The sequence below is a fragment of the Acanthochromis polyacanthus genome, chromosome 22, assembly GCF_021347895.1.
Source record: "Acanthochromis polyacanthus isolate Apoly-LR-REF ecotype Palm Island chromosome 22, KAUST_Apoly_ChrSc, whole genome shotgun sequence".
Classification (NCBI taxonomy): Eukaryota; Metazoa; Chordata; class Actinopteri; family Pomacentridae; genus Acanthochromis; species Acanthochromis polyacanthus.
The window spans coordinates 29208948-29234896 of record NC_067134.1 but is presented as its reverse complement, the minus strand read 5'-3'; the positions used below and the strand labels follow the sequence as shown (position 1 = coordinate 29234896).

The 25949-nt window shown below is 42.3% G+C and overlaps 1 protein-coding gene and 1 long non-coding RNA gene across 7 annotated transcripts in view; one reads left to right on the top strand and one right to left on the bottom strand.

Annotated features, from left to right (window-relative positions):
• Window positions 1–25949, top strand: part of LOC127531935 (ATP-binding cassette sub-family C member 4-like) — a 58822-nt gene that overhangs the window by 12529 nt on the left and 20344 nt on the right. For all 4 annotated transcript variants that reach the window (XR_007939153.1, XR_007939151.1, XR_007939152.1 and 1 more), the window contains exons 8-27: window positions 6012–6261; window positions 7995–8099; window positions 9203–9292; window positions 9389–9580; window positions 11905–11999; window positions 15403–15489; window positions 17481–17577; window positions 19085–19273; window positions 20767–20904; window positions 21009–21046; window positions 21131–21219; window positions 21298–21444; window positions 21702–21781; window positions 22516–22666; window positions 23418–23537; window positions 23614–23724; window positions 23901–24001; window positions 24268–24459; window positions 24548–24703; window positions 25662–25751. Coding sequence is in view for 1 of the 4 variants with exons in the window: in XM_051942396.1 (XP_051798356.1) it covers window positions 6012–6261; window positions 7995–8099; window positions 9203–9292; window positions 9389–9580; window positions 11905–11999; window positions 15403–15489; window positions 17481–17577; window positions 19085–19273; window positions 20767–20904; window positions 21009–21046; window positions 21131–21219; window positions 21298–21444; window positions 21702–21781; window positions 22516–22666; window positions 23418–23537; window positions 23614–23724; window positions 23901–24001; window positions 24268–24459; window positions 24548–24703; window positions 25662–25751 (2518 nt within the window). In the remaining 3 variants the exon portion in view is untranslated. The remainder of the gene's footprint in view (window positions 1–6011; window positions 6262–7994; window positions 8100–9202; window positions 9293–9388; window positions 9581–11904; window positions 12000–15402; window positions 15490–17480; window positions 17578–19084; window positions 19274–20766; window positions 20905–21008; window positions 21047–21130; window positions 21220–21297; window positions 21445–21701; window positions 21782–22515; window positions 22667–23417; window positions 23538–23613; window positions 23725–23900; window positions 24002–24267; window positions 24460–24547; window positions 24704–25661; window positions 25752–25949) is intronic.
• On the bottom strand, window positions 1231–15697 carry LOC127531936 (uncharacterized). 3 transcript variants are annotated; one of them, XR_007939156.1, is made up of 4 exons: window positions 15341–15697; window positions 11859–11991; window positions 10228–11734; window positions 1231–1588 (listed from the first exon to the last, which is right to left on the bottom strand). It is a non-coding gene; the product is annotated as an uncharacterized LOC127531936 (long non-coding RNA). The 3 variants fall into 3 exon arrangements; XR_007939154.1 differs by lacking the exon at window positions 1231–1588 and having other exon boundaries at window positions 9653–11734; XR_007939155.1 differs by lacking the exons at window positions 1231–1588; window positions 15341–15697 and adding an exon at window positions 12256–14957 and having other exon boundaries at window positions 9653–11734.

The window sequence follows — 25949 nt, the reverse complement described above, 5'->3', positions numbered from 1 at the left end:
TCATATAAATCATATATAAATCATATATAGACCATCAATATAATTCATACATATATATTAAAAAGATATATCAGAAAATATAATATAGATATATATCTATTGTTTTATATCGAAATGTGTTCATTAATCAGTATTTTGTTTATATATGTATATATAGCGTAATCATATATTGTCTCTTCAAATTATTAAAATAATTGACTTTACTGCCATTATCTGCCTCTCTAACATATATTAGTGTGTGTGTGTTTACAGTGTTTGCAAAATACCTGTCTACAGTCGAGCTTAATATCAGAATATTCTATTACCTATACTCACATGCAAAAGAAACGCAAGTTTCTTTTACCCGATGAAAAATTAAATTTGGTTTCCCAAGACAAAAATGCATTTGGTACTTTGTGGTGCATGGTGTGTTCTTAACATTTTCTGTTGCGTTTTGTAAGGTTGGTGTGAAAACGGAAAAAGAATCGTCACAATACACCAATGCATTGATGATGTGGACATGATTCACGCTTTGCACGTGCAATTGAATATGCACGATTTATTGACACCTTCAGTGGGTATAAATTTCATTCAAGATCATAGGCATTTCACTTGCTGTTTAACTATGCCACGCTTAAACCAAACTGAGAAGAACCAAGCCATCGGACGTCTGCAAGCTGGAGAGTCTGTCCGAGACATTGCCCGTCACTTTAATGTCAACATCACCACCATTTACCGTCTCCAGCGTCGATACAACACCACACAGAGCACCGATGACCTTCCCCGAAGCGGACAGACTCTCCAGCTTGCAGACGTCCGATGGCTTGGTTCCTCTCAATTTGGTTTAAGCGTGGCATAGTTAAACAGCAAGTGAAATGCCTATGATCTTGAATGAAATTTATACCCACTGAAGGTGTCGATAAATCGTGCATATTCAATTGCACGTGCAAAGCGTGAATCATGTCCACATCATCAATGCATTGGTGTATTGCGACGATTCGTTTTCGGTTTTCACACCAACCTTACAAAACGCAACAGAAAATGTTAAGAACACACCATGCACCACAAAGTACCAAATGCATTTTTGTTTTGGGAAACCAAATTTAATTTTTCATCGGGTAAAAGAAACTTGCGTTTATTTTGCGTGTGAGTATATTATTATTATTATTATTATTATTATGCCCGCTATGAATATTAAAATACACGGAACCATTTGTCCTGTATCATAGCTACATGTATGACGTTTGCAGCAAAAAAATAAAAATAAAAAACGCGTGAAAATCAGTTTAACCCTTTAAGCTTCAGTGTACCGCCGGCGGTACACCTACTAATTTGCATAGGAATTTCAGGAATGTCCGACGGGTGCAAACGCGATTATACAAACACTATACACCGATGGAAAGCTTAGATTCTCATGAATCCGCCGGTATAAACCACTTTCAGATGTGATTACCACAGCGGGTGAGAAAAACACATTTGTCCGACAAAAACAAATATCCATCCATCCGTTCTCTATACACGGCTTCAACGCACACAGCGCGACTCACATTTCCGGGTTTATTATTACACACAAAAAAAAAGATTCCACAAAAAACGGCCATAATCCAACCTTTTACATCAGACGACACAAGCCAGTAAACTATTTTGTCCAAAACATGTCCTGAAGTCGGTATAAAATCCCCGAATCGGTCGTTTTCAAGGAAATGCACCTCCCGATCCGCGTCCAATATTCCCTGTATTTTTCGTAATTTTTTTTATTTAAAAATAGAATATTAGCGATTTTTTTGTACTGAAAACGGCTGGAATTGACTGAAGCTTAAAGGGTTAATATTCAGAGTTAAGATGGATTAAATGCGCTGTCAAACAGCGCTGAGTGGAGCGGATGACCGGACCAAGATGGCGGCCCCACCGCTCGTCAGCCCCAATGGACAGTAGCGGTTGATGCGGCGTCTACTCTTTATTATGTCTATGCTTGCAACAACCCAGTGGCATTGCCCCACAAGTTCCTCAACAGAAGAGGCTCACTCCCATGGTCGATCGGAAAGCACACATAGTGATGACTTCATGTGGCTCATTCAAATTTGAATCCAGTATAAATATTTGGTTTCATCACATTAACATGACTTTGTGCTGTTTTTGGGGGGTGCCTAGAAGGTCCCATACAGACATTTTTTTAAGCCTTCATGTTTAAAGAATTCTAGGTGTCAGAGTTCACCAGAATGCGCCATTTCAGCCTTTAAATTTCAAAGGTTTCTTGCATGGGAGGGGGGCGGGGCCCCCAAACCCTCTCCCCGGCTCAGTCGCTCCGCTCCCTCGCTTCCAAGGATTCACTTATTTGGTAATTTCCCAATGACATGCCTGCTTATTCTGGTGGATTTCTGTTGCTGTTATTGACTTTATTTAGTAATCTATGTACATGAATGTTTTACTGGGTATCCATCAGGTTACAAATTCACAGCGTTCATTTTGCTGTTAAAACAAATCGCTGATGCGTGACTCAAGTTTAGGACGAGCAGCTTTTCAGGGATGTTGATGCATTCATGATGGAAGATGCACATTATTCCAGTCATGTACAGTTGTGTTAACATGCTGTGATACGCTGCATTTCATCAGCAAAGACAGGAAACGGAACGTTTGAGGATGGCAAACAGGAACAGGTTTAATAAACGGTTTCCTGAATGTTTTCTGTGGAAGAAAAAGCACGTGGCAGGTTTGTTTGGATGAGTAACAGAGTGTAAACAGTTTTTGTTGGTTTCCAAAATGAAGCCCAGAGTCAGTGCCATTTCGTGTTCTTGTGTACAGTGGAGCCAGGTTTTTAAATCGCATCCAGTCATCCTGACTTGTTCATGGCCCTTAGCCTAATTAGTGTAGAACGACTACTATAAAGAATAAAACCTGGATACTTGGCTCAGACCTTCACAACTGGGCTGTAAAGAGAAGGACAAATTCCAGTTGTTGTTGCTGTGAGCGGTTTATCTTAGTCAAAAAACCAGTTTAAGGTCGTGAGGTTCAAGAGACAGGTCTCTGGCACAGTATGTGAGGTTACCCTCCTTTGTTTTTTTATGGTGTTTTTCAGGATTGTTCTGCATTTTCCAGCAGCATAAATAGCTTTTTCATAGCCACGAGAGATTCCCTCCAGCCGTTAAACGACATCCTACCATCAGTAAAATACTTTGTTCCAAGGTTTTACAACACTTGGGTATACATCATGGACCTGTCCTAAATTTACATCTTTACACCCCTTAACATGAGGCCATCCTCTCTTTAGCAAACATTCACAGTATCATCATTATTATAGTATTTTGCATAACTATATCTTAAATCAATAACATATTGTAATATAGACAGTTTTCCCACGTAGTAAATGAACTATTTTCACTATTGTGTGTACTCATAATGCAGATATAATTCTCTTATTGTTTTAGGTCATAATAATGGCTCATCAAGCCCGTCCTCGGCCCCCACAGCCCCACACATCATCCTTTCTCATTAACTGTCAGATACATCTTCAGTATAAGGTCCCTGCAGTCTTGGTGGACCAGTAACACTGTGGCCAGGTTGGGGGCTCTGTGCTGGGGGTGAAGGCGGGGGAGCTGGCGTTCCATGTGTTCTACACCACACATACAGTTGCAATTTACTTTCAAACAGTTTCTCATTGTCTTTCACAATTGTCACGTTTGATTCAAACACTTTGTCCTTCTTGAGTTTCTCTGTCTGCTGCAGCAACTCCTCCATCTTTTTCTGCATTTTCTCCCTCTGCTTTTGCCATTTGAGCGCCTGTCGTTCCAAATCTGCACATCTGTCTCTCAGACGGCGCTCAGATGCTTTCACATCATGAAATGTTTTTCTTTCTCTTTACGTGTAGAGACGACTATACTCGCTCTGCCTGATCTGCCCCATGACTGCTCTTGCTTGTCGTGATCGTCCTTCCTGCATGTTGAAGAAACTGAGTTTGGGCAAAGCTGCTACCGCCACACAGAGGGCTTCATAGATGGTGTACTGTTCAGTTGGTTCTGGTGGATATGCAGTCAGTTGGACTTTATCATGTTCAGTGTAGATTGACAATGGTGGAGGGTCTGTTTCCATTCTTTGAGATTCATTTGTTGGTTGCTCCTCGGTGGCAACATGTGCAGGTGGTGGTTCCTCTGGACTCCGTGGGCTGAATCCTAGTGGTATGACAGTTGTCTCCCCTGTAGCACAGTGTAGAGTAGCCCTGATGTCCCTGTAGACTGGGTTGGTTGTTCATCTCGCCTCTCTACTGTTGTGGGGTACCATGATTCTCTGTTGCACCTCACCAGTCCAGCTGTATCCGTCATGTTAGGTATTGACCTTTTGGTGACATACTCCAATTCTTCTGCTCTCACTATACAGAATGGAAAAACCATATCATCAGGCTTATACACCACTGGAGGTAATATCATAGTTTCATTCCATCTCTCGTATGGAATCCTCTGTGGACAAATGTCCATATCTCCACTCCAACTCCTCATTCCACCTGCCATAGGCATTGCACAGAATGCAGAACATTTAGAAAAATCTGGGCAGTCCCCTATCTTGCTTCCTGGTAGCATTTTAATCTGAGGTATTCTCTTAGCATTGTAGCAGGCAATGCATTCTGACCTTTTCTTTGGCCTTGAACATTGCCTCTACATTTTTGAAACATGTCTTTCGTTGTGTGGTTTTTACTTTTTCCAATTCTCTTTTGTGTCGTTTATCACCCATCAGCTGCATTTTCATTCTGGTATTCCCTTCTGTCGTCTGTTGTCCTGTCTGCTGGCCTTGACATATAGTGTTTGTGCATCTTACCCAAATGGTCACCATTCCTTCTTCACGGCAGTCTGTACTACGTGGGAAGCCTAACCAGTGCTTACCTACGGATCCATTTTCTACAAAAACAATCATTAATGCATAGTCATACATCTCTGCCTTTACATTTTGTACATGCAATACTTCCCCAATCACCCCGTTACAAGAGTCTTGGAGCAGACTTCAGATTCAAAAATAAAGTGTTTATTCTGTGCAGCACAGGTACCCCGGGGTAAATCTGTCTGTGCCCTCCGATGCCCTGGCATTTATACTTTTTGGTTCTGGGGTTCCATGCCCCACGTCCATCCTTCTATTTTTGGGACAAGTTGGGACTTGTCTGCCACCATTACATAATTTATTCTGTTATTAATAGTGTCTGAATTCCTGATGTTTTCCTACAAAAATCAATAGTTGAGCAGATCTACCAGGAGGTTTGCCAAATCCCTCCTGTTGTCTCACTGCCCAACCAATCAGAGCCTTTATTTACCACGAGGAACCTCATCAGACAAGTTCTTTAACTCTTTACACTTCAGCAAATACATGTTTACCCAAAGTACCCCTTCCTGTCCTGACATGACCTCGCCTGACACACAGTTACAGCCGGCTAAAACCAGTTTTGACCAGTTTTAGTCAGTAGGTCGCTCTTCTACATTAATCAGGCTGATCTTCTGACATTATGCTACTGTGTCTAGAGCTGGTCCTCCTTGCTGTGATGCAGTTTTACTTCTTCTCTACTGTTGTGTTGCAATTTAATTTCAACATTTTTCAACAACGTCTTCAATATTAATCTGCAGTGCATAAAACGGTTAAATAAAAACCAGTGAAGGAGAAGGTGTGTCCAAACTGTTGACTGTCAGTATGTGTCTCTGTAATTAGTTTAAGCAGACACACGGGTTGTTTTAATAGTTGTGATAATTTTAGGGAACATTTGACCAATTTAATTCCTGCTAAATGTCTGGAAGGTCAACAAAATGTGGCGTCCACTGCTCCATGTCCCTCATCACGTCTGACCAGGCAGCCTGCCAAACAAAGGCCTCATACTTTTTAGCCGTTATCCCATAGGACAGTGGAGAGAGGCAGGGTGAAAGTGGGATGGGCCGGACCCTGTGCATCGGGGACTATAGCTCCTGTTTATGGGTCGTTGAGCTCCCAGAACGCCTGAAGGCCTCATACTTGTTCTTTCTATTTCCTGCTGCTGCTGATGTTGGAACTCTGTGTCGTCTTAGGAAGGAGATCTCCAAGATCATGAAGAGCTCCTACCTGCGAGGTCTCAACATGGCCTCCTTTTTCTGTGCCAGCAAGATCATCGTCTTTGTCACCTTCACCCTCTACGTCCTTCTGGGACACAAGATCTCAGCCAGCAGTGTGTTTGTGACGGTGTCGTTGTACACCTCTGTACAACTCACCGTCACACTCTTCTTCCCCAATGCCATCGAGAAGCTGTTTGAGTGCCGCGTCAGCATCCAAAGGATTCAGGTAGGACCAGTTTTCCTCCCTAAAAATACAAATTCACCTCATTCATTTATAAAAAGGTCTCCTGAATGATGTCTGTGTAGGTTTTCATTCATCCAGGTCATGGTTATCCAAAGTAGTTTAAATCAATTCATTGGACTTTAGAAAGTTCCTTGAAGACGTTTCACCTCTCATCCAAGAGGCTTCTTCAGTTCTGGTAGTGTTTGGTGTTAGCCTAGCCGCACTAGACAACTCATGGCAACGAATTTAATTCTCTGCCAGGGTGGGTCTAGTTACCCTCCATAAGCCTCGAGGCTGAATTCTCCTAAAACTGGCCGGACCAATCACCATGAAGTGTAGAGTCAGAAGGCGGGCGTAACTAATTGACGACAGAGGCGCAACTATTCTGACAGTAACAACCGGAAACAACGAGCCTAGCCGCGCTAGACAACCCACGGCAACGCATTTAATTCTCTGCCAGGGTCTACAACAAACACGACAACAGTCGTTGAGCTCCATTAGCACCGACTCTGAATAATCTTTCTGTTAACATGTCTGTAATATACTTGAGCTTCACCCATTGACTGTATAAATAAGGCTTCACCGAACTTGCGCATCCTCTGATTTCCGGCGCTCTAGGAACTTCGTCAGCCTATTCGTTGCGTTGATTGGTTGTATACCTACCCAATTACTGCAGAGTGATTTGATAGACAACCTTTTAGCCCGCCTCCCTCCCTGTGGAGAGTTCCTAGACCCTTGTGTCTTCAGACCTGGGTCTAGCGCGGCTAGGCTAGGTTGGTGTTGTCTCAGCTTTTAAACCTCTGTGAGGTGTGTCCAGGGCTGTTATTCCAACGACCGATACTAAAACTCGTCAGACTACCCAACGATGGTCATTGTGAGTATCGGTGGGGGTCGTTGAAATGCACAGATGTCACTGAACCCTCGTGTGCTAATGGTGGTCATTAGCATGAGTCTGCTGAGTCGTTCTTTTGGGGAGTTTTGAAAGGACCTGATTGTAAATTGGTGAAAGATGATGTGGCAGACCACCCCCCTGTTCAGAGATGGTATTAATCTGCAGTGTATAAAAGTGCCTCTGCAGTGTTCCCTGAATGAAATTATGCTTGCCTTTGGTCAGTGTGAAGCTGCGTGCAGATCAGCGCATGCTTGTCTGGAGGTTTTAGGTTACTGTTCTTACTTTAGTGTAATCTGAAGTCTGGATGAAACGACTTGTATAAAAGCACATAAAAGCTAACAGCGACTACACCCAGTGACACTGCTGACGTCTCGACTTCTTTATCAGCCTGAGCACTGCTGATCTTGCGTGGACTTATCACGAAGGTCCGGCTCTGTAAAGCAATCTCTGTTTTTATGTCTTCATGCCGATTTAAAGCAAAACAATTCAGTTTTCTTTATATTCCCAACATGTGATCTCAATGCACTTCACATAAGATCACCACCTTATGAATTTTAAATACAGAAACCCAACAGATCCAAAGTTACGAGGAATAACCTCTGACACACCAAGAGCAGACTGAGGGAGGGCGACTGTCTGCTTTGACCGGTTGGAACAGGCAGCTATAAAACAAAAAATGATTTACGGGACTGCCACAGCAAGGCTTCCTCTATAAACACACCGGGATAACTTCCATGTGCTTGTTACATAGCACCTGTAATGTTTTTACTGCTGTATGACTGGCTGGGTTTTTGGATAACCTTTAAACTCGGCAGTGACATTGTGTTTTTTCCCCACTGATAAGGAGTTCTTGCTGCTGGATGAGATCACTAAAAGCAGCTCTGATCTGCCAAAGGATGAGAAGGATGCAGCCGTGGAGGTCAAGGATCTGACGTGCTACTGGGATAAGGTCAGATGCTCTGCACCAACTGGGATTTAGGAAAGTTCCAAACTGGATGACTTGCAGTTTTCCCCTTTGCACAAGCATTGTTTGCTGGAGGGGTTAAAGCTCCATGTAAAACTTTAACAGAACGGCTCGTGCTATAACAAGTTACACAAGCAATCAGTAGATGTGAGAAAAGTGCTGATGTCATGGTGACTGTCGAATGAGTGAAGTCCACAATGATCCATCCTGTATTTGATGAGGAGTTTCAGACTGGTGGACATTAAATGAACAGCAGTCCCATCCCTACGGCGATAAAGAAATGTTTGGACTGTGTAAAGCAGGGGCGTCAAACTCATCCTAGTTCAGGTTCCACATTCAATTTGATTCCAAGGACCGAAGCAATAAAATCACAGCATAAAAACCTCTAAATAGTTCTGACGGTTCCTTTGTTTTAGTGCTCAAAAACTTACATTTAATGAACTCTTTTTTTTTTTTTTTACAAAATATTATGAACAGCCTGAAAGTTATCCTTCAAATAAGTGAAATTTCAACAATATTATGCCTCAATTTATCATTTACACTAATTCCAGATCAGAGTGTCTACAAAGGAACACATTTAGTCACAGACATCTGGAACTGAGTGCCGTAATATTTTACCTTAAGATCACAAAAAGTCAGACAAAAAGCAACGAAAAACACAAAATATGACAAAATGAGACCCAAAATGATGAAAACGATACATAAATCAACAAAAAATGAGACCGACGCAAAACAAAACAAAAATCTGACCAAAAAACGAAGAAAGACAAAAAAAAAAAGACAACATGAGACAAATGACAAAAGTCAGACACAAAAAGAACAATCTAGTATTTTACTTTCTGATCCAAACAACTTGTCATGGTCTAGAAATGATTTTAAATTTATACTTTTACTAATTTACAATCTGCAGTTAATGTCTTCTCTGTAATTTTTACACTCTGAGGGCCGGATTGGACCCTCTGGAGGACCACTTTTGGACCACGGGCCTCATGTTGGACACCCCTTGTTCATGTTTGAGTCTTGATGACCTTTGTGGATAATTTCTGGGTTATTAATTTAATCTTTACATACGTTTCCTTCCCTTTCAGAGCTTGGATGCCCCGTCTCTGCAGAACGTCTCCTTCTCTCTGAAGTCAAATCAGTTGGTGGCTGTAATTGGACCAGTGGGAGCTGGAAAGGTCAGAGATGTGCTAATTATTCATTTATTATGTGTAGATTTCCTCCTCATCATCAGCTCAGGTCACATGTCTCCCTCTGCCTGCTGGATTCTGCAGTCGTCCCTGCTGAGCTCCATCCTGGGAGAGCTTCCACCTGAGAAGGGGGTTCTGAAGGTGACAGGCCAGCTGACCTATGCAGCCCAGCAGCCCTGGGTTTTTCCTGGAAGCATCCGCAGCAACATCCTGTTTGGAAAAGAGCTGAACCCCCAGAAGTATGACAGAACCATCAGGGCCTGCGCTCTGAAGAGGGTGAGATTACTTCAGATTTTTCATTTTCAAGTACACATTACAGTTTAGACGGATGCAGGACTGAGTCATGGAGTTGATTGAGAGTTTAAACTTTATGATAAATGGTTGGGTAAATACAGAAAAAGCTCAAAGACAGGAGGCTGCACATGCAGGGAGTTGGTGCAGACTCTGTTCAGACTCTCTGAAGTACCTGGATGTACTGAAATGACCGTTATGGATGTTTGGGCTCATAAAGATGAACAATAACTGCCTCTGTTACCTCTAGCTTATGAGTGACATCATATTAGGATTTAGAAATGCTTCTGTCACCATTTGCTCAAAAAACTTGCCCCTTAAGCTTCAGTGTCCCGCCGGCGGTACACCTACTAATTTGCATAGGAATTTAAAGAATGTCTGAAGGCCGCAAACGCGATTATATAAACACTATACGTTGATGGAAAGCTTAGATTCTCATGAATCCGCCGGTATAAACCACTTTCAGATGTGATTACCACAGCGGTAATATAAACACATTTGTCCGACAAACAACGAATATTCATCCATCCGTTCTCTATACACGGCTTCAACGCACACAGAGCGACTCACATTTCTGGGTTCATTATTACACACAGATGAAAAGATTCCACAAAAAACGGCCATAATCCAACCTTTTACATCCAGATGACACAAGCCAGTAAACTATTTTGTCCAAAACATGTCCTGAAGTCGGTATAAAATCCACGAATCGGTCGTTTTCAAGGAAATGCACCTCGCGATGCCCGTCCAATATTCCCTGTATTTCTCGTCATTTTTTTATTTACAAATAAAATATTGGCGAATTTTATTTTTTTTTGTACTGAAAATGGCTGGAATTGACTGCAGCTTAAAGGGTTAAGAGTCTTAAACATTTCTGACAGTTGATTAGTCAAACGTTTGGACACACTTTCTCACTTCATGGTCTTTGTTTGTTTTCATTAATGTTTACGTTGTAGATTCTCTCTGAAGGCGTCAAAACTATGAATGAACACATCTGGAATTATGTAGGAAAGAATGGAGTCCAAACATCTTTTCTATTTTAGGTTCTTTCAAACAGCCACCTGCTGCTTTGATTCCTGCTTTCCTCACTGTTGGCATTCTGTGGACGAGCTTCACAGTTCTGATGCCTTCAGTGAGAATCTAGAATGTAAAAAGTCGTGAAAATAAATAAAATCCTTCAGATAAGACGATGTGTTGAAGCTTCTGACTGCCAGTGTACTTACATGAGTCATTTTGTGGTTTGTGGCAAAGCCAAGTCCTTCTACTGTTGCCTCAGGATGTTTAGATTTATTTGCTGTCATGGAGGCCGTGTTAAATTGTATTATTAGTGGCATTTCATTTGGAGCCCAATGGCTTTGGAACAGTTGATGAGACAGGTGTGCTGTGGTTTCGACACACCAACCACGTATTAATGCTCTCTGATGTTCCTGAAATCACTTCACACAACTCAAAGCTCTTCTGTTAACGTGACGCTCCGGTTCAGAGAATGACACGGAAATGTTTTGAGCGAGTAAGAACACCGACACAACTTTTGTGGAGGCGTGACTGTGGGCTGGATGTTCCACAGCAGACTGTGCTAAACTTTAAATGCTATCTTGGTTGTCTTTTTTGCTTTTCTGAATGACTGAGAGCTCACTAAATGTCCGTCTTCTTCTGAAGAGACTCGTGTTATTTAAATCTTAATCTTTTCTTCATGTTTTATGGGTCATTTGTTGCTTACGTTGAGCTACGATTGCACTCATCTGTCAGGAGAAGTTCATGAAGCTGTGTTCAGTTAATGAGTCACTGGTCTGACTGTGAGGATTTATCCACATAATAAATCCACGTATTGATCTGCTGTTCTGGAACCAAGCTGTCCTAATGATCGGACTTGTTCTGTATTCTGGTGTGATGCAGACGCTCTCCTCATTCACTGTGTGTCTTATCTGTGTCCAATAATCCAGTCAGTGTTCATCCATGCGGTTACACAGTTTACTGATGCTGCAGTGTGCTCTGAGCAGCTCACTTATTGTCCGTTTGCTTTCAGCAGGACAATAATTGCTGAGTCATTGTAAGTCTAAGTCTGTTGGGAGGATTCAGTTTGAAGAAAGGCTGCTTTTCTTTCTCCGTGTCCCGTCTACAGCCGACATGGACGTCCTGCTGTGAGGCGTAGACACAAATACAGAAATTAATATCCGGATACCGCCGTAGCAAACGAATATTTGGATATTCGGGTCCAGCCCTAGAAAAACAGCTGTGAAGTTGACTCTTTTGGAGGTCATACCTGTGTGGGTTGTGCAGTAATAATGCTCTGATGTCCGCCTTTGCAGGACCTGCAGCTGCTCCCTGATGGAGACCAGACGCTGATCGGGGACAGAGGAGCCACGCTGAGTGGAGGACAGAAAGCTCGAGTCAACCTGGCGAGGTACGAGGACGAGAGTACAGAAAGCCTGATGAGTTTTACTGTATGAAGAGATAAACGTTCCACCTGTAGTTACAGTCATTAAAGGAGGATGTCATTATAGATTGGACAGCGTTAAGAAGGACTCCTTTCAGTGAAAATGCCCTGTGGTCTCTGCTTCTTTCCTGTCTCTATGAAAGGCATAGAAACGTTTCCAAAAGTCTTTAAGTATTAAACTCTTTCTTGTACTCTTAAAGCTGTCATGTTTAGAGCATCTTACCTGCTGAAGGTAAAGAGCTTTGCTGCTGTTCTTTCCCTGGTCGGACCCTTCCTGGACTGAATGCTTTGAAATCCAGTGCTGCATGGGGTTTAAAGAGCACTACACCAGTTTAGCACTGAGTGTCTCTAACACTGTGGGACTCATGAGGAACTTTAAAAAAAAAAAAAGCTAAAAATGTGTCCTTTAGGCGCCTCTGAAGCTCAACAGGTTGAACAGGACCGTAAATAAGGGCTGTTGGTGACGGTCATGGGTTCAAGTTCAACCCACGGCCGTTTAATTCAATTCAGTTTTATTTCTATAGCGTCAATTACAGTCAAATTGTCTCAAGATGATTTACAGAACCCGTATGCCTGACCCCCAGAGCAGCCCAAAGGCGACAGTGGCAAGAAAACAGCCTTTTAACAGGGAAGAGAAACTGCACGTTTACTGCACGCCTTCCCCCCCGCTCTCCTCCACGTGTTTCCTGTCTGTTTCTCCACTGTGGACTGTAATAAAGGCAAAAAATATAACTTGAAAAAAAAAAAGCCTTTATTTCTATCCTGCATATTTTTCATCCTGAATTATCTTGAATTCTTATTTTTTGAATATTTCCGCACTTAAACGTTTCAGAGCATCAAACAAATTTAAATCTCAGACAAAGACCGCCAAATTAAACACAAAATGCAGTTTTTAAATGATGGTTTCATGTTTTAAGGGTATCCACATTGTTAAATCCTGAATTACTTGTGGCTAATCACGTTTTTTAAAAAGCGAGTCCAATTTCACTGAACACACCCAGCAATGATTACCTCCAGACCTGCTCACCCAAGAAGTCATTTAAATAGAAGCTGTCTGACTGAATGAAGGAAAGATCTCAGAAAGCTGCAACGAAATGCTGCAGTTCAGTTAAATGTTCATAAATTTCCAAAGAAATTCAGGAACGTTTTCCATCTATCAGTGTGGTAGAGGGTAACAGAGCCATTTGTAAAGCTTTAGAGAACAAGGCTGCTGTACTTAAATATATTTACCACAGACTGACTGGAAGATTTAAGTTGATTTGAAGCTACATGTAGCGACGTGTTCCACTGAAACCAGTTGATCAGGCGTTACTTTTTCCTCCCTGAAGGACAATTCCTACTGAGATGTGAACTATCAGACAAAGTTTTACCAGAAGAGGAACCACATCAGTGATGTTGGAGTGATATTCATGTTTATGACTGAGAATGTAAAAAAACTTTTGAAGACAACAGAAAGGGCTAACGCTGCTTTTTGTTTTGTCATGAAAAGAACACCAGAAGGAGAGCATGTCTTCTTTCATGGAGCTTTAAATCTTGTATTGTTTAAAACAGAAAACGACTATAAGTGCTGTAAGGGACTGACTCGGCATGCTCAGAGGCATCCCTTTTACCCCGAGAAAGTTTGCTTGCTTGAGTGACCATATTCTGTTTCTCTGAAAAGAGGACACACTTCCAGCTCGTGCACGAAAAATTTTCCTTCTTTTTCCTTCTCTTATTAGCTACAGAGACATAAGTCCCAGCTTTGCAGACTGTACATTCTGCCTCCCATTTGACACGACCCGGACGAAAACAGGGCTACTTTTTTCGCATTTCATCAGTGAAATGACATTTGCGTTTCGGTATTTTCTTTCGGTTCAAGTGTTCTCTCGCAGTGTGCCTACCGGCCTGTCAGCCTGCGAGGAGTGAGTGAGCGTGGAGCGCCTCTGTACTGCTTTGTGAATGATTAATACACGTTCCGGGGTTTGGCTCAAACTCCGCCTCTCGGAGCGTGTTTCCAAAGGAACCATTCAACGTGAATGATAAATACACTGGTCTGTGACGCGCTCAAGCTAGGCAAGATCAAAAACCCGGACATTTGAAGGACTTTATAAACGCCGGCCGGACAGGCCGGACAGCGTCTCAAAAGAGGACATGTCCGGGCAAAAGAGGACGTATGGTCACCCTATGAGTGTGGTCTTCTCTCTTTTGCTCTGCAGTCATCTGCAGCAGGACGGCCAGGACCCTGGGAACCTTTCTTACCTTTCCGCGGCATTGTAAATTTACTTGTTAGTTCCCTAAAATAAAGAGAAAAAGTACTTTAGAGTTTAGGTTTATAAAGGATTCATAACTGTAGATGCTTAGTTAGACCTAATTATCTTAATTATCTAATTATCTTATCTCTAAAATATACCAACAAGACACATATCGCCAGCTGATCTGAAAGAAATGCTTTGTAATTTTGCTAAAAACTGCCAATAGAATCACAAAAATCTGTTACAAAAAAAAATCCCATCTGTTCCTGGTTAAAGATATGTCTATACATGTGCTACCATCATGTAACATTTATAAATAGGTATTACCAGTTAAAGCTTTAGGAGTGTTGCTTTAAAACTGAAGGAGTAGGAATTTTTTTTTTGCAGCATCATATAATTATTTCACACGTGTTAAATTTAAGGGGTATGGGTAGAGAAACATGAATATTTCTTAGATATTGCTTATTCTAAGGTACCCTAGGATTGCATGGGACCAACTGATTATTATGGTATGCAATTTATGAATACATCTTTTATAGCACCACCACCATAGTAAAATGAAAAATAAATCTTACCTAAAACATAAAATATTGCCAACGAATTGTCACTCAACTTTTGGTCAAGTAATCATGAAGGATGAAGTCTCTGCTGCCTGAAGAGCTTGAAATTCAAGTTGTAACAGAAGAATACAACGTATAAATTGGGGAAAAAAGCTTAGTTTATATCCCAGAACATGTATTCACCTTCTTGCTTGAAGAAATCACACACTGAAAGAAAAATTGTCACCGAAAAGCACCGATTTCAGGAGTATTTTTAGTGTTTAACACACAAAAAAACAACGACTTGCTCTATACTCAGCCACCTTTTGGTCCTAAAATCTGAAAGAGCAGGTAGTTTCACCCCTGAATACAACCCAAAACATTAAGGAATACCATTTTTTCATTAGGAAATAATTTTTCACAAAGTGGTGACTCAGACTTTGAACCTTGTCTTAAACGGTTGTGGTGATCAGATGCTGCAGTACAATTATATTCTGACATCTTTTAGTCAAATTATTGATGGACATGAATCACTTACCATCCCTAGTTTGCGTGTTATTGCTGCCAGTAGATGTCTAAAAGGTGATGATGTTGTTTCAGGGCCGTGTATCAGGATGCAGACGTCTACCTGCTGGACGACCCTCTGAGTGCCGTCGACGCCGAGGTTGGAAGACACCTCTTTGAACAGTGAGTGATTTCAGAGCTCCACAAACTCTCCGTCTGCCTCGTTGTGATCCGTACAGTCGGTCAAACCCCAGTGTTTCTGTTCCCCTCAAACATCTCAACCAGAGGGTCCACGCCGGCCCGCAGAGTAAAAATTACAGAGGAGATATCAGGAGAAAACTGTCACTTTGTGAAACTTCAAATTTAAAATCGTTTCTAGACCACGACGAGTTTTGATCATAAAGTAAAATACCAGATTGTTCATTGTTGTTTTGTCGTTTCATGTCTCGTTTTTGTCGTATTTTGTCTTGTTTTTGTTGTTTTTCATCTTTTTTGTCTCGTTTGTGTTGTTCGTCTGTTTTTTTTTTGGTTTGGTTTTTCACTTTTGTCATTTTTTGTCTTACTTTTCTCGTTTGTCCATTTTTTTGTTGCTTTCTAACTTTTTTGTCAATTTTTTGTCTCTCTTGTTTTTGTTTCATGTCGTTTGTCTCATTTTTTGGTCATTTTGTTTCTTGCTTTTGTCATTTTTTGTATAATTTTTGTAATATTTTGTCTTGTTTTTGTCGTATTTTGTCTTGTTTTTGTTGTTTTTCATCTTTTTGTCTCGTTTGTGTTGTTCGTCTGTTTTTTTTTTTTGGTTGTTTTGTTTTTCACTTTTGTCATTTTTTGTCTTACTTTTCTCGTTTGTCCATTTTTTTGTTGCTTTCTAACTTTTTGTCTCTCGTTTTGTTTCATGTCGTTTCTCTTTTTTTTGTCATTTTGTTTCTCGCTTTTGTCATTTTTTGCATAATTTTTGTAATATTTTGTGTTGTTTTTGTTGTTTTTTGTCTTTTTTTGCCTGACTTTTGTTGTTTGACCCTCCAGTAAATCCTCTGTGGTTCAGCTCCAGGTGACTAAATGTTGTGTTCCTTTGTAGACACTCTGTGATCTGGAAGTTGTAATGAGGAAATGATAAAGTGAGGATGAATGCTGATGAAACTGAACTTATTTTTCTTCAGAAACTTCAGGTTGTTCCTGATGTTTTATAAAAAGATCATTCCTTAAATATGATGTAATGATCACAGTTGGAGTCACTAGTTTTCAGTTCTTTTGTTCAGACAAATCAAGATTAGATAGATGTTGATTACTGTGTTTGCTTGACAGTTTCGGCGAACACTCTGGCCTTCCTCAGAAGCGTCAGCCAGCAGATTTTTGACAGCAGGATTTTGCAGCAGTAGAGTTGCCAGACCCCCCGGTCCAACCACGCTCACGCCATAACGGCATGCTGTGGTGAACCCAACAGACACGACAGGAATGCCGCATCCTCCGCCTTCCTGTTTCTTCTGGAGGATCATGTCCCAGCTGTGGGAGAGCATGAAGCCTGCCTCGTCCCCGTTCACGGCTCTGTCCACGGATCTGGCGACTCTACTGGGCGTGCTGCAAATGCCGGCTGTCAAAAACCTGCCGGCTGAGGCTTCTGAGGAAGGCCAGAGTGTTCGCCGGAACTGTCAAGCAAGGTAATCAACATCTATCTAATCTTTATTTGTCTGAACAAAAGAACTCAAAACCTTTTTGAGACGGTTCCAGTAAAACCAGGGTGGAGAGGTGTCCTGGTGTTACTGGACATGATGTAAGCTTTGAACTCTGTGTTCCGCTTTATGCTGGTCTCCTACATTTATCCAGCCTGAGCGATGGATCTCAGCGGTGCCTTATTTAATAGTGTTGTTGTTGCATTGTCATTCGCTCATCTCACGTGAGAACAAAGATCAGAGAATGTTTCCATGAGTTGAACTAAGGCAGGAAGAGGTGCGGTGCTGCCAGTGTCAGGAAGACCGTTGAACTCGGCCCCGGTCTTCCTCTGGAATAACCCAGCAGCTCTGAGCGTTACATAACAGCTCCGACAGGGAAGACGGAGGCGTGGAATGTTTGCTGGTCTTTATCTCAGTTTATTCTCTCATTCTACGATAAGTTTCCGCTCCGTTTGTGTTTAGATGTGCAGACTAAAGCCGATAACATCTCGGCTTGTTCTGTTTCAGGTGCATCTGTGGCCTCCTGAAGGACAAACCTCGTATCTTGGTCACCCACCAGCTGCAGTACCTGAAGGCAGCAGACCAGATTGTTGTCCTCAAGGAGGTCAGAAATCTTTGTGTCCAACCTTCAGCTTCACTTTAACAAGGAAGAAGTTTTGGTTAGCTTAGTGTTTGTGCTGACTTCTGATCGCACCAGTCCTCTTTTTGCTCAGTTTTGTCAGACGTTTGTCAGACGGAGAGGAAGATGGAGCTTTACCAGGATGTGAAGCAGAAATTTAAACAGCCAATCAGAGCGTTCGACACGAAGAGTCGATTGATAGTTTTCGAGTTTTTTACGAAAAGATAATGAAAGAGCAGATTCGTTAGTTTGTTAGTAAAGATGTAGCTTTACAGTGGTCCCTGGTTTACCACAGCGTTTAAACATATGTAAAAGACACTTATTGAACTGTACAATTTTTTTTAAAAAAGGAATATATTTTCTAATTTTCCAATTAAGCCAAAATCAAAGGAGCAACCTTACTGTATTATTTAGATGTATTTTAAAGCTTTACAATCCCTCCCCACACTCTTAGAAACACTTCCTAGCTCTTAAACGTTTGTAATTTTAACAACATAAAGAGTTTTTTTAAGGGTAATATAATAACAATGATAATAGTAAATGTATTTATAAAGTGCTCTCAGTCAGCGTGCTGTACATAGAGATAAAAACAATAAAAAGGACATCAGTAAAACAGTGGAAGACTCCTTTAACAGTAAACCAGTGGGTCTTCAGCTTTGTTTTAACCCTCCTTATGTCCTCATCTACGGCGGCAAAAATATTGTTTCCTTGTCTGGAAAAAATCCAAAAATTCAACAAAAAAAAATCCCCAAATTTCTGAAAATTTGCAAAATGTTCAGGAAGAAAATTCCAAAGATTTTTCCTTTTTAAAAAAATCACCGTAATTTGGCAAGAAAATTCTTGTAAATATTTTCAAAAAATGAGTAAAAATCTTCCAAAAAAAAAAAAATCTTAAAAATATCTAAGTTGATTCCATAAATATCAATAAGGCTTCAGATATTTTCTTTAAGAACATTCACAAAAAATCAACCAAAATCCAGAGAATTTCTCTGGATTTTGGTTCATTTTTATGTGAATGTTCTTAAGAACATTTTTAACATTTCTTTTTTTTTCCACCAAAAATGTTCACAGAATGTTTCAAATGTGGACATGAGAAGTTTCACTGTTAAAATATTTTTTTTTCTACATTTTCAAACTTTAAACGGGTCAGTTTGACCCTCAGGACGACACGAGGGTTAAATCCGTTAACGGAAGATGCTTGTTTTCAGAATGTCGGTGCACAGACTGATTCTGTTTCTCTCTGCTTGAACAGTGAATGCATTTAATGTTGGTCTTGTTTTTTTGTTTTTTTTTGGCAGAGAGTTCAATCATGCTGCTGGTTCTGTTTCTAGATTAGTATAAATGCACCAAACACTAAATTAACATCCCTGCAGAATTCCATGTGGCCACCATAAACCCGTCACATGATGAGACGGCGTTCAGGTGTTGGCTGTGCTCTGTAAACCCTCAGCTGTGTGTCCTGACGCTGTGTTTGTGTTTGTGTTTGTGTCAGGGTCACATGGTGGAAAAGGGAACGTACACGGAGCTGCAGCAGTCTGGGGTGGACTTCACCTCCCTGCTGAAGAAGGACGAGGAGGACGAGCAGCAGCAGCCGGCCCAGGACGTCCCAGCCAGGAGCAGAACCCTGTCCCAGAATTCTGTGCTCTCCCAGACCTCCTCCGTGGATGGAGACAGCTTACCGGTTGGTACCTTTAAAAAACATCCAGAATGAGCCCATCAGCTGCAGATATTAGACTCAGAGACACGTTCAGAATTAAATTAGTGTCTCCCTGCTCACCACAAATGGGCCTAATGTCTGTTCAGAACCAGCTGATGAAGATAGAAGCTTAGTGTTTCCACAGACTCACATAAAACCTGAGCGTTTCAGAAAACCCTCAGTGATCAGACCCTGCACTCCTCCATCATTCGGTCAGAAATTATCCGTATACGAATCAGTGTGTTTTATGCATTTCTGTCATTTTGGTTCAGAATTATTGTTTGTATTTTATTTTTGACCACACAGAAATGATTTCATGTCTGAAATCTGTTTATTTTCCACTTTAGAAGAGATTATGAGCATTTTGATGATTGAAAAAGAAGAATAGCACAGAACAGAAACAGAAGATTGACATGTTTCCCCGCTTCCTGCAGCTGTTTCTCCTCCATCCCTCCGTGTTTGTGAACTTCATCACTTCTTGTAAGATATTAGCAGTAAGATAGAAGCTTGAGGTAGTAACACAAATATTACGGTTTCTTTTAAGGCTTCTTAAAAAGTGAAATGGAATGATATCAGCAACACGTTTTTTTGAGGAATAGCTGGAAAATGAAATAATGAAAAGTTTTAATGACAAAGATATTGCAAGAAAATGACGTCACTGTAGAGGGTTAACCTGGTTTACCTTCAGGAAATAAATGCATTTATTCCTTCAGACTGACCTGCTTCTGGTCCCAGAGTAGTTTTCAGGCTCCACTTCACCTCAGGTTTAACATTGTCTTTTTTTTTTTTTTTTTTTGCACAAAATCCATCCCTGCTGTGTCAACAAGTCAGATCTACACCTTTGTAGTCTGAAATATCGATACAGTAAACTGCAGTAAATGTGTTTTTTTAAGTGCACTCCAATTAAAATGTGTCTAATTAGAAAAACCAGCTTCAGACTGTGGTCTCATGGTCAGTAATGATGCCAGCTTTGGTTCTCTCTTTAAATGTGAGTTAAAACTAAAAGGCAGCAGACAGTCACAGCAGCTCATTAGACTGCTGTTTTATTGTATGGAGGCTGTGATGTCACGTTTGCCAGATGATCGAGAACCTGAGAGTGCTAATTATTACATTTTCTCACACTGATAAGTTAATTACAGGCTGGAGTCTTTTTGATATCAAGTTAAACTTTTATCGTTTGACCTGAAGCTGAGATAACGCGGTCAAAGCTCTGCAGCAGCAGGAACAGGCGGTGGTTCAGCTCTGTTTGTTCTGCTTTGTTCTCCTCAGAGCCCTGACTGCAGTGGCTTTGTTTGGTTCTTCTTTGATGTCTGACTCTCCATAAAATGCTCTGTGGCATGTCTCAGCGTATCTTTGCACATCTTTGTTCAGTTGCATCGGGCTTCACCGATCATCTGCTGCTGGGTTCAGTTTAGTTCACCACAGTGGACGGACGCTCTGCAGCGTGATCACAGCTCTTGTTCTCGTTTTCCTCGCAGGCGGAGACGGTGCAGACGTTGGCAGAGGAGAGTCGAGCTCAGGGAACCATTGGAGTGAAGCTGTACGTCAGATACCTGAGAGCTGGAGCCAGCATCCTGACTCTGCTGGCCGTCATTCTGATCAACCTGCTGGCTCAGGTACACAGAGAGGCCACTGGAGGGCGCTGGACTCCCTTAGTGAGAACGTGTAGAACAAATCAATGCGTGTGATCAAATACAGAAAGCGTGCATTTATTTTGTAGGTAGCGTACATCATGCAGGACTGGTGGCTGGCCTACTGGTGAGCATGAAACCCACAATAACAGCATACTTCACAAACTGCACCGTGTTTTCCCCACTAGTTTACAGCCTCGTATCATTTTAGGGCTGATGAGCAGGAAAGGCTCGATGCTCTGAACTCCACCGTCACAAACGCCACCCTGGACAGAGATTTCTACCTGGGGATCTACGCAGGTGAATCGGTGAACGCCTGCTGTGTTTTTGCAGGGTTTGCTTCTTGACCTGTTGCTGACAGAATGTTCTGCTGTCCAGGTCTGACCGGAGCCACCATCATCTTTGGCTTCATGAGGAATCTGGTTCTGTTCAACATGCTGGTGAGGTGTGCTCAGTCGCTGCACAACGGCATGTTCAAGACCATCCTCAGAACGCCCGTACGCTTCTTTGACATCAACCCCATCGGTGAGGCAGAGGCAGCAGAAGCCTTCATTAGTGTTCAGCTATCAGTCAGTGTTCATTTGAAGCTGGGAGGTTTGGATGTATTCCTCCTTTTGTTTGATCTCTTAATGCTGATTTTACTGATTATAAATTGTCAAAAAAAAATATGAGGGAACAATACAACCAAAAATTAAAAAGTTGTCCAAAGACCAGATGAGGTTCCATGTTGGATAAACTTACCCGTTTCAGGTCTGACAGTATTTTTTTCTGTTTTACTGCAGGAAGGATCTTAAACAGGTTTTCTAAGGACATCGGCCAGCTGGACTCCAACATGCCGTGGACTTTTGTGGACTTCATTCAGGTTAGAACCGGCCTCATTAAGTCTTCTCTGTAACCTCAGAAAGGGTGAACGGTGTCGGTCCTTTTCCTGACACTTAATCGTCACGAATTCCTGGTCGGAGTTTAACTGACTTTGACTTCTTCGTGTCCATCTGAAGGCACAAAGTGAAACAAACGGAGAGGAATGAGGCTCACACGTTGAAGTAGATGTTTTTATCTGTGTTTGTGTCGATGTGAAAACAATCATTTCCATTGTCATGATAAATACTCCAACTTTATCTGACATTTCATTGAAGGTCAGATAAACTTTATTATCTCCTGTGGGAGAATTTTTTAGACGAGGCAAAAGCAAACCAGAACACATGCTCCTAAAACCAGAGAGAATGCACAGCATGTGATGAATGAGTAAAAATAAATGAAGGAAATGATAAAATACTCCCATACATACGGCGACCTCTGTTTCAGCCTCAGGACTTAAATAACTGATGAGCCGACAAACTTTCCCACATCTGATGAGGAGAGCCTGAGACAGTCGCTTGGGTTTCTCTAGTCTGTGCATTTATTGCTCCAAAACTGTTTTAATCCAACATTCTCCAACATGACCGGCTTCTTGAGCGGTGGAAACTGTTTTAGAGCAGAACATCTGCCGGGACAAAGACTGGTTCCTGCTTATAACTTGGTGTTCATTGGCTCCAGCAGTGGTGTGACCTGTTGCTGCCTCTCATTTTCCTCTTCTTTATGTTTGTCTCTGTTCAGGTGTTCCTGCAGGTTCTTGGGGTCATTGCTGTTGCAGCGTCGGTGATCCCGTGGATCCTCATCGCCGTGGTTCCTCTTCTCATCGTCTTCGTCTTCTTGCGTCGTTACTTCCTGCAGACCTCCAGAAACATCAAACGCCTCGAGTCCACCAGTGAGTTTCCCAGTTAATGACTTGCTCTGTTAGCTGCTTACACATCCACAGTTCTTTCTTGTCCATTAGAACTCCCACAAACCTGCCGGTGGGGTTAAAAGCTTTTACTTAAAAAAGTAAATTTATTTCAGTTAATCATATGATTTTCAGTTTGTTGAAAAGGAAAACCAATTGTAAACCGAAATGAGCGTTTTTAATGAAAATCTCTTCATTGTACACGTCAATGTTTTGCTCTCATTGTAACTGAGAAGCCAGACTGACTTCACCGATCCAGTAATCCCACAGCAAGAGCGTTTGAACAAATCTGACAATAAATTACAGTAATAGATCTACACCCCCTGTCAAAAGTTTTAGGACAGGTTCTAGTTGATTTGAATGAGAAAGTGTCCTAAAACTTTTGACAGGGGGTGTACATGGTGTAAAGTCTGCATGTTTCAGGGAACTCCTGTGGGCCTTTCAAAAGGAGAAATGAACATGTTGGTTCTGGGCTTTTAACAGTTCTGTACAGTGATTCATCAAGATGCTGCACCGAAGACATTTGTCAGTTCTCTCTACATCCAGCCATGTTTTTTGTCTGCTTCCAAAGCGGTGCAGGACTTTATTCTGCACTGAAAATGAACCCACAGTAGGACAGGAGCATGAAACCCAGAGAACTGTTGGGGGTTAAAGGACTTAGCGTGTTTCTAAGGCTGTATGAAACCCTGTCAGTCGTATCTTCTGATCATCTGTCTCCTCATCGGTCGTCCTGCAGCTCGGAGTCCCGTCTTCTCCCACCTGTCCTCGTCTCTTCAGGGCCTGTGGACGATCCGAGCCTTCGGGGCTGAGGAGAGATTCCAGAAAGCGTTTGACGCCCACCAGGATCTGCACTCAGGTTTTCTTCACTGTCTTTCTGCACTTCAATGCTCCGTGTTTCTGCGGCGTCACTGACTGTTTTCTGTCCTGAGCAGAAGCGTGGTTTCTCTTCCTGACGACTTCTCGCTGGTTCGCCGTCCGCCTCGATTTCATCTGCGCCGTTTTCGTCACCGTGACCACTTTTGGCTGTGTGCTGCTCCGAGACCGTAAGGAAGACTTTAAGCTTTGAACACTGGACTTTGATGGCTGTCCTCCACGGTGATGTTCCACCACCAGGGGGCGCCAGTGTCTGTGAAATAGTCCACATTGAATGAAAACATGTACTCCATGAGAGGCAGCAGCAGAGTGAACTGTGGTTAAATTGTTTTTCTGGTCTTGTCAGAGCTGGACGCCGGCTCCGTTGGTTTGGCTCTGAGCTACGCCGTCACTCTGACCGGCATGTTTCAGTGGGGCGTCCGGCAGAGCGCAGAGGTGGAGAACATGGTGAGATGCTGGCTTTGATCAGATTAGAAGTGATATTACTGGGTCTATAAACATGTCTGGATCTGACTCATTTCCATGAATGCCTGAAAGATTTTATTGTTTAAATCCAATCAAATGCCTTTATTGTCATTGGACAAATGTAGAATGAAATTTTGAGTGCATCTCCTTCTTGGGATAAAACGATAACAACAGATAGAAATAAAATATATATACTATACTATAATGTGCTTTGAAATGTAGTCACTGAGGTTCATTTCTGTCCTCAGATGACCTCAGTGGAGCGGGTGGTAGAGTACTCTGAACTGGAGAGTGAAGCACCCTGGGAAACCCACAGGCGTCCTCCCCAGAACTGGCCCAGTAAAGGCCTGGTGACGTTTGACCAGGTCAGCTTCTCCTACAGTCCTGACGGACCGACGGTGCTGCACAACATGAGCGCCGTGTTCCGGCCCAAAGAGAAGGTCAGATGTGTTTGATTCTCAGAGCGCCGACTGCCGTTCATCAGACTGAGCGTCAGACCTCAGCTTGTCATTCTCTGCTGTCCGTCAGGTCGGTATTGTGGGAAGAACGGGTGCTGGGAAAAGCTCTCTGGTCTCGGCTCTGTTCCGCCTGGCAGAACCTCAGGGGAAGATCTACATCGACGGCATCGTGACCTCAGAGATCGGCCTCCACGACCTGCGTCAGAAGATGTCTATTATCCCTCAGGTAAGACACAGCAGACCTCCTGTCACTGCCTCACCTGTTTCTGTTGGAACCTTGAATCCTTCTTCACAACTATTGAACCTTTCTCCTTGAAGTTCTTGACGATCCAGTCATCTTTCTGCAGCGTTTCCATGGTTACCGTCCAAAGTTCTTTAAATCAATCCACTGGACTTTGAGAAAGTTCCTTGAAGACGTTTCACCTCTCATCCAAGAGGCTTCTTCAGTTCTGGTGGTGGTTGGTGTTGCCTCAGCTTTTAAACCTCTGTGAGGTGTGTCCAGGGCTGTTATTCCAACGACCGATACCAAAACTCATCTGACTACTCAACGATGGTCGTTGTGAGTATGGGTGGGGGTCGTTGAAATGCACAGATGTCACTGAGCCCTCGTGTGCTAATGGTGGTCATTAGCATGAGTCTGCTGAGTCGTTCTTTTGGGGAGTTTTGAAAGGACCTGATTGTAAATCGGTGAAAGATGATGTCACAGACCACCCCCCATTCAGAGATGGCTTCTCTACTTTGACATGGAAGGCTTCTTTCACTCCTCTCTCAAACCATCTGTCCTCTCTGTCCAAAGTCTGAACATTGGTGTCCTGAAACGAGTGTCCTTCTTCCTTAAGGTGAAGGAAGACTGCCGAATCCTGTCCTGAGGAAGTGGCTCTCCTGTGTTGAGCCATGCGCTTGTTAAGTGGCTGTTTGGTTTCCCCTATGTAGAGATCTGAGCATTCCTCGCTGCATTTAACTGGACACACCTCACAGAGGTTTAAAAGCTGAGGCAACACCAACCACCAGCAGAACTGAAGAGGTGAAACGTCTTCAAGGAACTTTCTTGAAGTCCAGTGGATTGATTTAAACTACTTTGGATAACCATGACCTGGATGAATGAGAACCTACACAGACATGGTGGTTACCGTGGTTACCAGAGGAGGATCCCTCTCTGACCTGTCCCCTCTCTTGTGTTCCAGGATCCGGTTCTGTTTACAGGCTCCATGAGGAAGAACCTGGACCCCTTCAACCAGCACACGGATGAAGAACTGTGGAACGCTCTGCAGGAGGTCAGTGAGCCACACCCACTGTTTAAGACCCAAAAAACTGAACTATTGTTTGCTAATTCTCTTGACTTAATGTCCCAAACTGTAAACAGATGAGGCCCGTTGTGTTTCTGTGTTGTAGGATTCAGATTTACTTCTGCAGACACAGAGCAGTGTAGACGTTTGTTTTCTGCTGCGTAGCGCTCAGAGTTTCCTCGTCAC